At 37.1% G+C, this 13,045-nt stretch overlaps 1 protein-coding gene across 1 annotated transcript in view; it reads left to right on the forward strand.

The window, feature by feature from the left end:
* The window catches only part of FAT4 (FAT atypical cadherin 4), a 95,030-nt gene that overhangs the window by 68,564 nt on the left and 13,421 nt on the right, over positions 1-13,045 (forward strand). Inside the window, exons 10-13 of the mRNA XM_086611973.1 lie at positions 5,488-5,592; positions 7,281-7,588; positions 11,353-11,438; positions 12,860-13,039. Of these exons, the coding sequence (XP_086468099.1) occupies positions 5,488-5,592; positions 7,281-7,588; positions 11,353-11,438; positions 12,860-13,039 (679 nt within the window). The remainder of the gene's footprint in view (positions 1-5,487; positions 5,593-7,280; positions 7,589-11,352; positions 11,439-12,859; positions 13,040-13,045) is intronic.

The raw sequence follows: 13,045 nt of genomic DNA on the forward strand, positions 1-13,045 counted from the left end.
ATTTTTCTCCTCTAATATTTATTACATATTCAAACATAGCCATGTTTTCTCCCTAGAAAAGCAGGCTGATGTTTGCTTTTGTTACAAGTATGATATTTAAGGAAGATCTGAACAATTTTAACCATTGCTTATGGCCTCTTTTTACAGACATCGTTAAAAAAATCTAACCAGAGATTAGGTAAGGCTTTCATTACCTTTTCTAAGGAGTGTTTCTGTATCTCAGATGCCCCAGGGCAGCCCAGCCATGCTCATTATGGTGTGGGGATTGGGACTTGCCACCACAGCCTCCAAAATTCATTGGTACCCAGTGGAGTGATCAGCGGGTTGATTGTTCATTTGTTTGTTTTTTTTTTCTTAAACCAGATTAGTACAGGAGATGTGATACGCTTTATTGCAAAGGAGAAGGTTAATCAATTTCAAAATAAAGGTTTAACTATTTCATTTAAAGCACAGCCACAGCAGTGGATACATATTCAGTGTGAAAGATCTGTTCGTATAAAGGATACTGATGTGATCTTCTGTGTGAACTTCACAAATGTACTACTGAGCCTCAGGTCAGAAGCAATTATTGTTAATTGACAAGCAGTTCTAATTAAGTTACCAATCCAGGGTTTTATTTCATGTTGTATTAGTATGTCAAATTATTTTGCCAGGAGCATGGCAAAATAATTCTAGGGCACTTATCCCCTGTAACTCTTTAGGTCATTAGCACTAGATAGAGATTACATGGGCATATGTTTGCTGTTGCAACAAAGCAAAACACTTCATTAACTCCAGCAGCATACTGTAGTATATGCCTCTAGCCTATAATATGAAACATTAAAGAAATGTCCAGCTAATTTTGCCTGGTATTAAAGCTCATATCTTAATGTCCAACCCTTAGGTCAGCTAAAAATAAACCTCTACATGTGACAAGCTCGAAAAAATAATATTTTAACTAAGAAAATGTGATGAGAGACTGTTGGAGTTTGAAGTGTTGGATTTCTTTCATGCTATGAATTAAATGTGGCATCTGATACGAGCTTTCTTAAACTCCTTGTCAACACAAATAACTTTAAAATAGACTATCAGTGAGGCAGACGTTTCTATTTGGAAGTCAGATCTTTTTAAATGGGTTAGCCATTGCAGAATCAAGAATTATTTAAGTGTCTGGAGATTAATTGATCAAGACAGAAAACAAATGGCACCAAAGTATATAATTAAAAAATAAAAATATCTTTGGAGTTGAATATCAGCAGAACTTAGGAGATAGGATCACAATTAGTATTCAGTGTATTTAGACGTAGACGTTTTATGTCTGCAAAAGCATATTTGAAATTCTGAAAATTTAATATTCAATAAGTTCTGCAAACAAATGTCAGAATACAGATTGTTTGAGAATGCTTGACCTGGAGACTATTATGTCATTATTATCTTGCCAACAGAAAGAGAACACAGCTGCTTGGGCGTTTAATCCTGATTCATAGATGATTAAAGATAGCCATAGTGAATGTAGAAATAAAGCCTGAAACTATTTCTTTATGAATATAAACCTTGAGTGCCTCAGAAAAAAAAAAAAAAAAAGACAATCAAAGTAGCGGGGTTCTAATTTGGTTTACCATATACATAGCTCTGCTGCTTCTCTTGGAATGAAAATACAGTCTCATAATTGAATTTGCATGCTCGGTAAAAAAAAATAATATTTACAGGGTACTGCATACAAGTAGAAATTAGTATTTTCTGAAACAGACTCTCTGTTCACCATAAATTAGAGTACATGAGCTGTAGACCTTTATAATGGCCTACCTGAAAACTGAGAGTCTTACTTTTCCTTGATTTATTATGTTTTGTCAGCTGCGTTACACTTCATCATGCTACAAAGGTAATGTAGTTCCTTTCACTGAATAAGATTATAAAGACTGATTGCCTCAGAGCAACATCGTTAGGGTTTAAACAATCTGTTGTAATTACATCTCTTAATGATGATCAGGTTTTGTTTTTAAAATAATCACTTTCTGGAGGGAATATACTTTGTGATTTACAGTAGTTGCCTGCCCTTCCTTTGAACCCTTCGTTTCCTGTTTTCCAGGACTCATTAAGATGAAGGAATGTAGGTTTGTGAAATAGTTTCAGACGCAAGATTAAAATATTTGAACTACCACTTTAAAAGATGGACATCGAGAACCACAAAAACTAAAACTCTCAAATCAGCTGAAATCTAACCCCACAGCATTCAGCTGCTATCTGTTCCTGTTACATTTTTCAATTAAAAAAAAAAATTCTTAGAAAGTTAGATTTTTGCATAAGCCTCTGCATGTGATATCATCAGCTTGAGGTGATGAATGATAAATGCTGAATGCTGTCTGTTATCAATTATCCAGCATTATCCTCGTTTTCATGGTCTTCAGAAAAAGATCTTTCTGACACAAAAATGAATATCCCAAATCTTTCAATATTTCAGCTGAGAGAAGATCTATAAACTCAAGTAACTGCAACATTCACCTGAGCTGGAGTGCTACTGGGGTGGCTCTGATTTGGAGTCTCCCAGGTTTCCAAAACATTGGCTGAGACGTTTCCTTCCCCTCGTTGCATTTGGTACCCTGAAACACAAACATACACGATTAGCCTAATTCTTTATGCTATCCAAATAAAATTATTGCTTAAATAAAATAATAGCTTGAACCATGGACACCTTTCCTTAGAGGAAAAATAAGGAATGCACGAGAGTTTCTGTCTCAGAGGAATCTAAGGAGAAACTGACCAAAGATCTGAAGGCTAGCAGGAGATTTGGATTAATTGATGAAATTCAGGATTCTGCAGAAAAGAGGGAATGAGACCTTGTAGCAGTGACTGTCTTCAGAAGAAGCTGATGTAAAGTAATTGTTAGGTAAGATTGCCTGAGGGATACACATAAGAGAAGAAATTCAGGAAAGTTGGAATCTTTTAGAAGAAAGAAAGAGTATAACTAAAAATTGTCTTAAAGCAGTAAAAAAAAAAAAGAGGGATGCCTTTAAGAGTTTTAGGTGGTCATACCAGATTTTTTTTTTTAATTGAAAATTAGTTATATACTAAATAAAAATAAGTTTCTGTTCTTCTGGTAGTTCAATGACATTATACTGTTTACCTTCTTATTTATTTATTTACCATTTTCTGGTTTATAACTCATAATCAGTTTACCAGCTTTTTCTAATGATCTTTCTTTATCCAAGTAATTTATTTCAAATCCTTATACAAAAAAACCATAGTGATAAACTGTGGTAATACTCCAAAGTTATACTTTTGTCCTGCCAATATCTGGCTGAAGGACTTTCGCTTTTTAGGATGAGCGCCCTTAATACGCATTTAAAGAGGAAAAATAAGCTTCATGGACATCTTTTGTTGGATTGTTATTCCAAATGTAAGCAGATACATTTTTCCCAGGTCTTTAGCATTTCAGTGAATGGCAAAGAATAGCTGAAATTTCTTCTTCATTTTAAATAAATATTAGTTTTAATAGCTCTGATGAATCGTTAAATCAGAGTATTCATCTTCTCCTGTGTCAAAACAGTTGGAATAAATGCAAACGCACTTTTATTAGTTTCATGTATTATTCAAACAATTGTTAAATATGAAGATGATGTTATTTGTTGCTTAAAACATGTACAGCTAAAATAAACATCCATATTCTGATGCTGACTCAGCAGATATGCCCACTTTAATGTTAACTGAGAAAAAGAGGAGTATTTAGTCAGATTGAATTGCAAAAAACTTTAGTAAGCCTTATTAGCTACGCTTGATTTTAGTGAAAACTAAGAAACATCATTGAGCTATTTCAGGCATCTCTGCCTCACCCTTGCTACGTGTTCTCCTCGGTAAGTCAAAGATCTGTACTATATACCATAATTTTAAAGTAAACAGCAAAATGTAACATAAAAAGTTAGCTCATCCTTCAGTCATGCCCAATAGAGAATAAAATATATATAAATACCCTCAAAGCATAATTAGATTTGGACACTGGAAATGTTTCCTGGATTTCTGGTGAATCTTTAAGTTACGTATTAACCCCAGGAATCCTCCTGCGCTCCGTTTCCATCCTGCTTGCAGTTGCACATGGAGGGCTGCTGCTCACGCGGGACAACTGCCTGCAGACTTCTTTAGATTAAACAGAAAAGCAGAGGGCGAAAAAAGTGGTTTTCTTAATTAGGTGACTGAAGTTATGTAATTCTGAAAAAGCTAGCAGAGTTAATAGAGAGCACAGTCCAATTTTCTACAGTTTTAGGGACCAGCAGTCCCCAAGGACTGCATATTGTGCATTGCTGTCATGCAAGATGGAAGAATTATAAGATATATGTGACATACAAGAATGGACACCCTCTATGCAAGTTCATGTTGTACTTTTAGCTTCAATGTATATTATATTTCTACGGTGTGAGGAATTAAATAATTCATTATCAGTGCATTAAGAAGCATTAAGGTGGTCTGAGCCTTTGCAATGTGTATATAGCTTGACCTAGATGAAGTTCAAGGAGAGGTCTGGAAGAGCATGGCTGATTTGGCCGGTTTTTATAGGGAAACATGAGGGGCAAACGTGACGGTACTTTCAGGTTTTGGCTGAGCAGGCAGCGAAGGCTGGCACTGCTGGCAGAAGGAAGGCAGGTACCAAGAGTGGTATATAGTAGAAGTGTTGCTAAACTGATAAAAGTTAAGCCACGAAAAACTTAGAAGTGAAGACCAATACCTTTGTAGTTAATGTTTCCATACAAAGTTAATTTTAGTTTTGTACAAAGAATCCCCTTGTCAGCGTGCGGCATCTGCTAAAATCTTCACTTTTTCTCTTGATTCCCTTCCTCGTTGAAATGAATTATGTGATTTCAGTTTATTCTCTGGTGAATAATATTTACCACGTGTCAATGTCTGCTTAGAAAAGGGCTGTATCCAGGGTAACTTGTTTTAGCTCCAGAGAACTGTGGTGCCTCCGGCTCAGGAAGGAGGTTGTAATTGATGAGGAAATATAAGAAAAATCATATAATGTACAATAACAGCCTGTGTTCAGCATGCCGCGTTCATATGGAGTCCAATAAGGGCTGTCTGTATCTGCTTCACACTAATGAGTACATCGCATTCAATAGGGGTAAAAAAAAAAAAGAACTTTTTTTTTTAGTTCAGCACCTGCTTTTATTTCATGATCTTTCTTTAATAGACACAAGTTAATAAAAAAAAAAATGATAAAAAAAAACCCAACACTTGAACCTACCTATCTATATGAGATTATTACAATGTGAGACACCTGAAAAGTAAAGTGAATGTCTGTGGGCCATGCAATATGCCCGTGTCAGGGCTGGGAGCAGCCCAGCATCGTGTCTGTGTTTCCTTTCTCCATCCCACAGCCGCAGCTGGTCTCCCTGGCACCCTCCCTCCGGACCATGCGTTCAGCATTGGTTCGTAAGCTCGTTAAGTAAATACCAGCCTGACTTTTCCTATTGACCTGAATACTCTGACCTGGAAATTGCTTTTATTCGCTAATCGCAGGGAAAACGTGCGACTCCGCTGTCAATTACTGCGAGTGCAACCCCTGTTTCAATGGTGGATCCTGCCAAAGTGGGATGGAGGGATACTACTGCCACTGCCCCTTCGGTGAGTACACTTCTCCTTCTCGCTGCTCCATCTTCCCTTTCCCCATTAATATTTCTCAAATCCCTATTTATTTTTTTACCTGTCTAAAACTGATGGGGGTGTGTATATGGATCCCAGCCCATGGGTAGGTGTTGGTCATCTCCTGGCCCCATCCTCCTGGAACGAGATGGAAGCGCATGGCAGCATGGGGAGGGTCACTGTGGCTGCTGGCGGGGAATACACTGAGAGCTCAGCACAATGCTTGCACTCCCGCCTAATAACAGCCACTTTTAGGGGAGATAAAGAGTAAGACCACTGTAAATAACATCAATATTCTCACATCCTCTGTGCTTGCGAAGCACAAGGAAGTCGTCATAACATTAAGCTAGAAAAAGGGACTTTGGGATGATGTTGAGTGGAGACAGTTTGGTTTTCTAAGGAGAAATTAGCATAATTTGCAAAATATCTGTAAAGCAAGAATTAGAGAGCACCCACGTTTTTCTGCAAGTGGGAAGCACAACATTAGGTATTGGCACTTCTATATTTGTAGATTTTATTAGGGGAACCTGACTGAATGGAAACAGCTTTATTAGCCCACACCAGTACTTGCCCCTTCCATTTATTATATATTAATAAAGTTCTGCGTTTCAAAACCAGAGTGCAATTCCCAGAATCAGAGAAGCATATAGTACTGCCAAAATAGTTTAATAATTATTAGAATTTAATTATCCCAAATTTGGATTGTGGAATGAACCCAATAAGGACATAAAATACCACAGATATTTCAAGGTATCATGATATAATTGCAGCAAGATTGGTTCTAAATGCAGATTAATCCAGAATTGTCATTTTTCATATACAAAAGCATGAAAGTAAATGCAACGGATTAATCAAAAAACAGATAAACCTGAGAAATCATCTGCAATGTTTTAAGGCTGCTGAAAACCCTCACACAGAAGTATGGTTCTCAGTATGCCTTTGTAACTACCTCTGATTACAGTTTCCTACTAACATGTGGAATAAGTTCTTTATTCTGTTTTATTTCCTTTTTTTACGTTTCCTCAGAGTTTATTCATTTCCTCTACAGTCATAGTCCATTGTAAATGTAACTGATATTCATAAATTAAGTTTTTTCCGTATTGTCCCTGCAGTAAAAAACATCAAGGGAAATTATGTGACAGAGGTCTGAAAAGAAATATGTGGAATGCACCCAAATATTCAGATCAATAAAAACACGAGAAGGCATAATGTTTTAATCACACATATAAGTATAAAAAATGAACCACTGATTGAGAAACAGTTCAGATAACAGCTATCAAGAGAAAAATAAGCTGAAGTTGCAAATTTATTTTCATAACTGGAGTAACAAACACCTGATGATGATTAACAACCATATTTGTCATAGCTGTCAAACTTGCTTTTTTTTTTAATTTTCTAAAGAAACCACAGAGCTCAATGAAATGTACTTTGTTTTTCAATAGATTTCACTGTCACTTGTAACTCAGTTTTTAAGTTTAAATCTATACACTTCAACACCCACCTGTGGGTAACAGGATTCTTCTGTTGCATATTTTTAATCATACATTAGATGTTTCTTCAAGAGCTTGTGTATCACAGCCATGTCTAGAGCACATCAGTACTTTGTTTCTGAGAGAATGCACAGTGAGGGGAAAAAACTCTGATACCGGATTTTACTTTTCGTTTTGCAGGTGTTTTTGGGAATCATTGTGAACTGAACAGCTATGGATTTGAAGAGTTGTCGTATATGGAGTTTCCCAGCATGGATCCAAACAATAACTACATCTATATAAAGTTTGCCACTATAAAAACTAATGCTTTAATGTTGTATAACTACGATAACCAGACTGGAGAGCGGGCAGAATTTCTGGCTCTGGAAATAGTAGAAGAGAGGCTGAGATTCTCCTACAATCTTGGCAGTGGCACATACAAGCTCACCACAACTAAGAAGGTGTCTGATGGACAATTTCACACAGTTATTGCCCGGAGGGCTGGAATGGTAAGAAATGCAAAAATGAGAATTTATGACAAGTTTCAGCCATGTCACTTTGGCTTCCACATGAACTCAGAGAAATGTAAAATTAGTAATGTTGCATTTGCTAGCAGAACCTCCAACTTGGGAAGAAACCTCCCTTGTTTTTGTCTTACTCCAACTGACTCAAAGACTTATAATGGTTTGTTTAGTATGATGATGATAAAGAATAATTATAAAAAACACGTGCAACGCCCTGTACTCTAAATGTGAAAAATGAGACCCAGGAATAATTAATGAAATAAATTACTACACATGAGACTAATTAACTGATGCCGAAGACAAGGATGATTATCAGGGAAGGCTAATTAACCATAGTAACTACAAAAAGCCTCAAAATAATTTTTCTTCACATTTGGAAAATAGAAGCAGACAAACTTAAAATTCCAGGTGTCCCTGACCTCCCTGAAATAGTTCAGGGATTTTACCAGTCTCATCAGACTCTCATTTTTCCTCTGTCGCACACATGTAAAGAGTTCAAAGGTGCTACATTGAGAGGGTTTTTTTGGGGAAGGAGGGAAGTTACTTTTCTTTTTGTCCCCCACAAAGCATCTGAGGTGAGAAATTCTGCCAAAAACTGAACTGGGACAACTGATTGCCATGTGCCTGGTACTCTGACCCCTCTCTTGCCTTTGTTTTTTCTCCAGTAAATGTTTTCTATTCCTCTTCTCTCATTTTTTAATAGTATTTCCAAAGCAGAACATAAACCAAATGCTCTTTGAGCTCAAGCCAAACTTTTTTACTCTGCAGTGTTTGAGTTAGAAATGAAACCAAATCTATTTGCCATCCATAATCAGTAACTATTGCCCAGCAGCTCCCTTCCCAGGCAGAAATGACCAGCATACGTAGAATCCCATATTCTTCTCATGTTTGAAATTAGAGTCATATAAGAATAATATACGATTGAGGCTCCACATTTTGTTTTATATATTTCAAGCCAGAAGTGATGTAGGGAATAAAAGAATAAAGTGTTCTATCCAGCGTAGCTCCCCCCTGAGTCCTTGTAGAGATTTCCAATCACAAACTGCTGCCGAGATACAGCCCTTTTGTATTTTCAAGCTGCTCTGTTCTAGAACACCCTGTTGAAGAGCTTCAGGTCCTGGATGAGATGTCCATAGGCACAAATGTCCTGAGAGCAGCAGAGGGAATGTGTTACCTTATGTTCTGGGGTTCTTTGTAGGACCAGGGTTGTCTCCTGACCTTCCTAAATGGTGCTTTTTTTCTTCTCTTAGAGAGCCTTGAGCCTGAAACTGCATTTCAGTTGCATAATGCAAGACCCGATTTCTCCGTTTATTGAAGGGAGAGTGGTTTAATCTTCAGCTGGATTTGAAAATCCAATTTGTGCATGTTTGTACGAGTTATATATCCAAATAAGATAAAGGATAATTGTGAAGTTGAGTTGTGACTTTGTTTTAACATGCCTTAATCTGCATCACAGTTTCCAAATGGTAAAGCCTAAAGGTGCACCTAAATTCTGAAAGGCATCAGGTTCCTATTTTAGCAACTACATTAATGTGATATTTCTATCAATAGAAAGTAGATTTAAATGACTAAGTCTAGGAGCACACATTAAAAATTGCAACAAATAAATGAAATACACTTAAGAAAAAAACAGAGCAGGAAAATGTTTTGCTTGTAGATAAGCCAAAGGGCTGGATATAGAAGAGGAGATAACACAAAAAGGACTAGTTACAGAAAATTTCAGTTATGAATGCTTCAGACTAAAAGCAAACATTTAAGACAACCTATACCTTTGTATGATTTTTATTTTTTTTATATGTTTAAACCTTCTCAGTAATGTCAGCTGTTTACAAACACAGTATGTGAAAAGAATCGCCTTTGTCTTAGGTATTTCTGCTGTAGGAAAAATGTCTCCCAGGTGTCCAAAACTGTATAAAATAGTCCCCCTTTAGGATTCCAAATCTGTCATTTCCTACAGCACAGTGGGATTTTATCGGAAACTGGTAAAATCATTAAGTTGTCAGTCCTGAGCTATTGCAGAGTGACAGGATAGAAAGTCTCATAATGCGGCACAGTAACCGTAGAGTAATGCTTAAGTAACAAGCAGGAACATTTGACTAACATTAGAAAATAAATTGTAGGAAATCTGGTCCAAGTAAAATATGTTCTCAAATATCTAGCCCTTCAGCTGGGGTTGTAGCTTGGCTTTCCCAGCACATAGCGATGTAAGTTAGGGAGATTATGCTGATTGAGCTAAGAACAAAAAACTCATTTCATTTTTTGTTGTTGATATTCTGAAGGAAAATATGTATGTGTGCGATGGCACGCAGACCAGCCAGCTTATTATTCTTTCTATGAATTGTTTCATTTATACAGGGCTAATAATCTGCTTTGGAGCTGCAGACTGATGTTTCTCAGGAGAAGGAGTTTGCTCATTATGTAGGGAAAGAAATTTGAGATAGGCTTTCATTAAAAATAGCGAACAATTTAGGCATATGGTAGGGCATAATTTAGGGCCAAGAGCTATGAATTTATTTGGTCAATACAACGCGTCAACTTACAGTATGTGTTTGGAAATAGCGTGGACCATCTACGGGGATTTCAACAGGACATTGTCAGTGAACATAGTTGCAGGCAGGAGAAAAAGCCACTGCAGAGTAGTGACGTACTGATGGCTATTGCTGTTTGCTTGGCTCCAGTAGAGTAGTCTAAATCAAAATATAAACCAAGGCATTTTAAAAAGTGACGTTTGAGTTAAATTTGCTATAAAGCTGTACCACACATCTAGTTGAAACACAAGAAGCTGATATGTGCGATTTAGAGATTATGTTTATTTTTCTGAAAATTTGTTTTAAGGAATAACTAACCTTCAGGGTTTTTCTTGCAGCGCATCTGTTATTAATAAATCTCTATGGGGAGAATACTTTGCTAAATAAGGAATAAAATAAAAGCTCCTTTTGAAATCAGCAGAAATTATTTCATGATTTTAGTGACGGCTTTGGTTAGATTTTTAGAGATTACAAATAAAAGTGCCATGACTCGCTTTAGTGTAGCGACTGAGATGGGTAAGGAGGCAACCCTGTTATCTGGGGCTTGATGGCTTGGAGATAATAATAAAGAGGAAGACTGCTCTAAGTGCTGGTGATGCCTCGTACTTCTGAACGTCGCCTTGGTCCCACCATAGGTATCCACATGTTTCATCATTATCAATGTGGGGCAAGCATCCCTCATGACATATCAGCCTAAGGGTTACCTTAATCAGGCCCACTTGGTAACTCCTTGAGTATTATTGAGTGGTTGGTCATTATTTTTAATTAGAAATTTCAGTGTTTGTACTCCCAACTTTTGCAATGTGCCTTTTATCGAGTTCAAGCACTGTGTTTAATGTCACAGTCAAGTCCCTGAAGGAATGCCATTTGCGTTTGGAGGGAGCAACTCTCTGTTCAGATCAAGAGTAGGATGCAATATGAGCCAAAATAGCTGCAGTTTGAAGAAGTAAAGCAAACAAACATGAAAGAAACTCTACTTAAATCAGTGTTAAACTGATTCTCTGTATGAAGCAGTCAATTAGTTCATTCTCTGTTACCATCCACATCTTGGTGTTCACTATGTTCATGCAGAATGTAGTTGATCAGTGACTCTGAAGCACCCTGTGATCCTGAGTGATGTAGTAATATGCAAGTGCTCCATTCTAGCCAAGTCCTTGATATAATATATTTCATGCGGCTGGGGACTACAACCTTGTAATACTGCATGCGTGACTTTTACAGGCGGCATCACTGACGGTGGATTCTTGCTCTGAGGATCAGGAGCCAGGCTACTGCACTGTTAGCAATGTTGCTGTTTCTACTGACTGGTAAATAATTCATTTTGTGGGTTTTTTGGTTGTTGGTTTGTTTGTTGTTGGGGTTTTTTTTTTTGAGTAAAATGAAAAGAAATCACCCTCTAAATCCAGAGAAATTTGGAGTAATGATTACATGCCCTTAGCCCAGCCTCAAGCAAGGGATAGATACCTCAGCAGCACTCCTTCAGAGGCATGCAAAGGCAAGGCTCCCAAATGTCGTTTTCTCCCATCTTTGCAGAAGCAAGTTAAATTTTCTGTGTCTACTGCTGCTTGCTAACTCAGGCTACATTTCTACATGGAGTTTATTCATGACAAGGAGTTTATTCAGAAGGCACCAATTCTCGACTCCCTCTCTGTCCCCAGGCACAGGTGACACACAAGCAATGTATGGTCATGGCTAACCTGCACTGTGGTGTAAGTGGAGACAAGACTTATTGCCTAATGAGATTTCACATCGTAATCTAGAGTTAGCAAATCAGAATATCAGATGCTCATAATGGCTGGTAACTTGTAAATCTTAGACAGTAAACCACCAACTGACTCTTAAATATACAGCACTAATCTTTGACAGTTTGAAGTTCTACAATATTTAGTGCTACAAACCTTTAGCAAAGCCTCCTCCACTTTTACATTTTGAATTATATCTATCTTACCAAAACCATGCTTGGGCTCAAAATGCTATTACTCTAGTAGCACCTATGTTTCACTCCAGTGTTCAGTTCTGGGCTTTGATTTGGGGTCTTGTGTTTGTTTATTTGTTTAAACTGCACCTCTCATTTCTTATAAAGGTGTAAGGATTACTGCTTTCTTTAAAAAAAAATAAATATTAAGAGTAATTACTTTGACATTGTTTTCAGTAATTTCCAGGTGTCATCATTTACAGTTTTTGTTTCTTAAACATTGGCCAGTACAGAGAACAAACCTTATTTCTTGAATTTACCATAACTCACTCAGAAGCATTTCTGTTGCATCTTTAGATCCTCTTTGGAGATAACAATAACTTTAATCCAAATCACTTTGGCTCATTTCTTACAACAATCACAATCATATTTCTTGTCACACATGATTTCCCCAGTAGCAAAGGTGTTATATCTCTGTAAAATAATGAATCCGTCTTCCAACTATTTAAATATCATCTACAATTGAAGCGATAATTGAGTAAAAAACCTTATTCATTATGATTTCAAGCACGCTGCTCAGTCAAGTGAATAGAAATTTTGACATGCAATAACTGAGTGTGAATTTAGAGCCATACCCATTATAGCTGTTCATTCAAGCACTACTGATCTCTCTGTCTCCCCTTCTAAATGTAAAATACGAATTTTGGAAGAGGAATTTTAGTCACAGACCACAGCTGATGGTTATAGTTCATGTGTTGTCATTGCTATCTTAATGTCTGATACAGATACATTATTTTTCTGACTCTTTTATAGGACTCTTGATGTACAACCAAATCGAGTTACTGTTGGTGGCATCAGGTCTATAGAGCCCATCCTTCAAAGGAGAGGACAGGTGGAAAGCCATGATTTTGTGGGCTGTATAATGGAGTTTGCAGTCAACGGACGTCCCCTGGAGCCCAGCCAGGCTTTGGCAGCTCAAGGAATCTTAGATCAGTACGT

This window comes from Tauraco erythrolophus, chromosome 5 (assembly GCF_009769465.1).
Source record: "Tauraco erythrolophus isolate bTauEry1 chromosome 5, bTauEry1.pri, whole genome shotgun sequence".
NCBI classification, from domain to species: domain Eukaryota; kingdom Metazoa; phylum Chordata; class Aves; order Musophagiformes; family Musophagidae; genus Tauraco; species Tauraco erythrolophus.